General features: G+C 30.0%; 1 protein-coding gene across 1 annotated transcript; it reads right to left on the minus strand.

Annotated features, from left to right (window-relative positions):
- Positions 1–356: 356 nt before the first annotated feature.
- Positions 357–1,010, minus strand: LOC122043706 (dentin matrix acidic phosphoprotein 1-like). Its single transcript, XM_042604301.1, has one exon. It carries the CDS (start codon positions 1,008–1,010, stop codon positions 357–359), a length of 654 nt encoding a protein of 217 aa, XP_042460235.1.
- Between the last annotated feature and the right edge of the window lie 2,013 nt (positions 1,011–3,023).

Genomic DNA, 3,023 nt, shown 5'->3' on the forward strand with positions numbered 1-3,023 from the left:
AGAAAGTGTGCTGAGAGAGAAAGAGTGATAGGAAAAAATGAAGAGAGAGAAAGTGTTATGAGAGAAAATGAGAGATTAAGGAGAGAAAGTATGATGAGAAAATGTAATGAGAGAGAAAGTGTGATGGGAAAAAATGGGAGAAATACATTATTACGTCCCTATTGTTTCTGAGTTTTCCCACTTATGTCCCTAAAATGTTTTCATTCTCATTTATATCCTTCATAAATCATTTTCGTCCCCACTTATGTCCTTGCCGTTAACTGGTCCGTAAATATGAGGCGGAATCGACACGTGATCTGCACATGCTTGTAAAAATCCCCTAAAAATCTTGATTCCTCGTTCATTCAACGCAAACCCTAACGCTCCTCTCCAGTGGACTCAGCTTCCATTGCTTCATTGCCTCCTTCATCGGCCATTTTCACATCCTCAGCAGAAGTATTTGTGTCCTTGGTCTCTTTGTCTTCTTTTGTTTCTCCTGTATCATTTTCTTCTGACACAATAATTGTTTCCTCAATCTTGGTCTCTTCATTTGATTCTTCTATTTTATTTTCCTTTTCCATAGAATTTGATGCCTCAATCTTTTTAACTTCTTTTGATTCTTCAATATCAGTCTCCTTTGCTGCAGCATTTTCTTCAGTGTGTTTCTTCTCAACAACCTCCTTTTCAACACTTTCATCTTCATTTCCCTTATCTCCATAATCTGGAACAACTTCTTTTGAATCTTCATGCTCCATCGCTTTTGCTACAACATTTTCTTCAGCGTGATTCTTCTCTTCACCCTCCTCCTTTTCGTTACTTTTATCTTCCTCTCCCTTGTCTCCAGAATCTGACACCACATTCTCATGCTCCAGTGGAACAGATCCTTTCAATATTGTGGTTTCTTCACTTATATCTGTAGTTTCCTTGTTTTGTGAATCGAAGGCTCCACAAGTTTTATCTTCAGGCAGAGGGGTAGAACCATTTTCCATCACAGTTTCCGCTGCATCGGAGGATGGTTTACATTCTTCCATCCCAAATGGTACAAATTCTAGAACCGTAGCTCACAGCCAGTCCAAAGAACCCAGCAAGATTGAAACTTTAATATCAAAGGACTAATGTTAAACCATCTGCGAAATAAAAACACACACAGGAGGAAAAATAAAAATTGAGTTCACGGAATGAATGGCAAATGAAACTCAAAAATACCAACTTCCCGCAAGCAGTAACCTAATGTCGGGATTGGGAGCGTTAGGGTGTGCGTCGAATGAACGAGGAATCAGGATTTTTAGGAGATTTTTACAAGCACGTGCAGATCACGTGCCTATTCCGTCTCATATTCACGGACCAGTTAACGGCAGGGACATAAGTGGGAACGAAAATGATTTATGAGGGATATAAATGGGAACGAAAACATTTTAGGGGCATAAGTGGGAAAACTCAGAAACAATAGGGACGTAATAATGTATTTCCCCTGATATTTGGATCACAAAGAGTTGTGTACAACAAGTTCGAACTCGATTACAAGTCCAGTGCAACCAACAAATCCTTTATATCATCAGTTAATCAAAATAAGACCTAAACTAAAGCTTGGGTTCCAAAAACGTGCTTAACCACGCAAGTAGGAATCAACCAATATTATGTACCTAAAAATGAGATCCATTAGATAAAATCAAATCCAACTAAAACGTTAAATTCAAACCAAAACAAATCTTCAAAACTAAATTCTAAACTTAAAAATGAAATAAAATCAAACAAATCAAATTACCATCAAGTCCACTATAATTATAAAAGTAATTGACACAAACCCAAAACTTAAAAATCAAACTCAACAATTCAGGGAGATGCTCCAAGTTAGTTGACACTTCTAAATAGCAACTTACTCGGCTGGGTAATTAGAACTAGCCAAAATAGGGACAACAGTTTAACTTGACAAATGTACTGGTAAAGTTTTGGATGATAGTAGGTTAGGGAAACTCTGTCTATGTATGTCTAGGAAGATATGACTTTGATTTGGTATATTTGACTTAGTGGAATTAACTGAAGCTACCCCTTACAAATCTTAACTAGTTAGATCAAGGCTTTGTACTAAGTTCAGTGGATAGGACTATTTGAAAAACCTCGAAAGCATGATTACTCTAATGATGTTCAAGTGACTCACCATAGCTCAGAAGTTTATCCAAAGAATGTCTGTTTGTTGAACCCAAAGTTAAACCTAAATCTAATACAAAGTTAAACCAAATCATGAAATTAAACTTAACTCATCTCATAAAATTATAGGATTCCCTGATTGAAAACGTAGATTGGGTGAGATAACTAAGGACTTTAAAATTTGAAATTAAAAATTAAAACTTAAAATTTAAAATAAAAATTTAACTTAAAATAAAAAAAAATTAAACTTAAAATTTAAAAAGTAAACTTAAATTTAAAAAGTAAATTTAAATTAAAAATTTAAATTAAAAATTAAAAATAAAAAAAATTAAACTTAAATTTTAAATTTAAATTTAAAATTAAACTTAAATTTAAAATTTAAATTAAAAATTAAAATTAAACTTAAAATTTAAAATAAAAATAAAAATAAAAATAAAAATAAAATTAAACTTAAAATTTTTAAAAATAAACTTAAATTAAAAATTAAACTTAAAATTTTAAAATTAAAAATTAAACTTAAAATAATAAATAAAAAATTAAACTTAAAATTTAAAATAAAAATTAAACTTAAAATTAAAATCAAACTTAAAATTTAAAATAAAAATTAAACTTAAAATTTTAAAATTAAAATTTAAAATTAAATTCAAAATTTAAATTTAAACTTAAAAATAAAAATAAAAATTAAACTTTAAATTTAAAACTAAAAATTAAAATTAAAAAAAATAAAAATTAAACTTAAAAACTAAAATAAAAAATTTAAACTTAAAGTTAAACTTAACTTATTCACCCTAATCGAATTCTAAATCAAGTTTAATCTAAATTAGTTTTTAACTTCTACTTATTGTAGGAAACCAAGTGGATATTAGACATTGATTGTTCCAAATATATGTCTGGAG

Source organism: Zingiber officinale, chromosome 2A, assembly GCF_018446385.1.
Source record: "Zingiber officinale cultivar Zhangliang chromosome 2A, Zo_v1.1, whole genome shotgun sequence".
Classification (NCBI taxonomy): Eukaryota; Viridiplantae; Streptophyta; class Magnoliopsida; order Zingiberales; family Zingiberaceae; genus Zingiber; species Zingiber officinale.

Bases quoted from the DNA above. Each gene is read 5' to 3' on its own strand.
- LOC122043706 (XM_042604301.1), bottom strand. From the start codon at position 1,010: ATGGAAGAATGTAAACCATCCTCCGATGCAGCGGAAACTGTGATGGAA.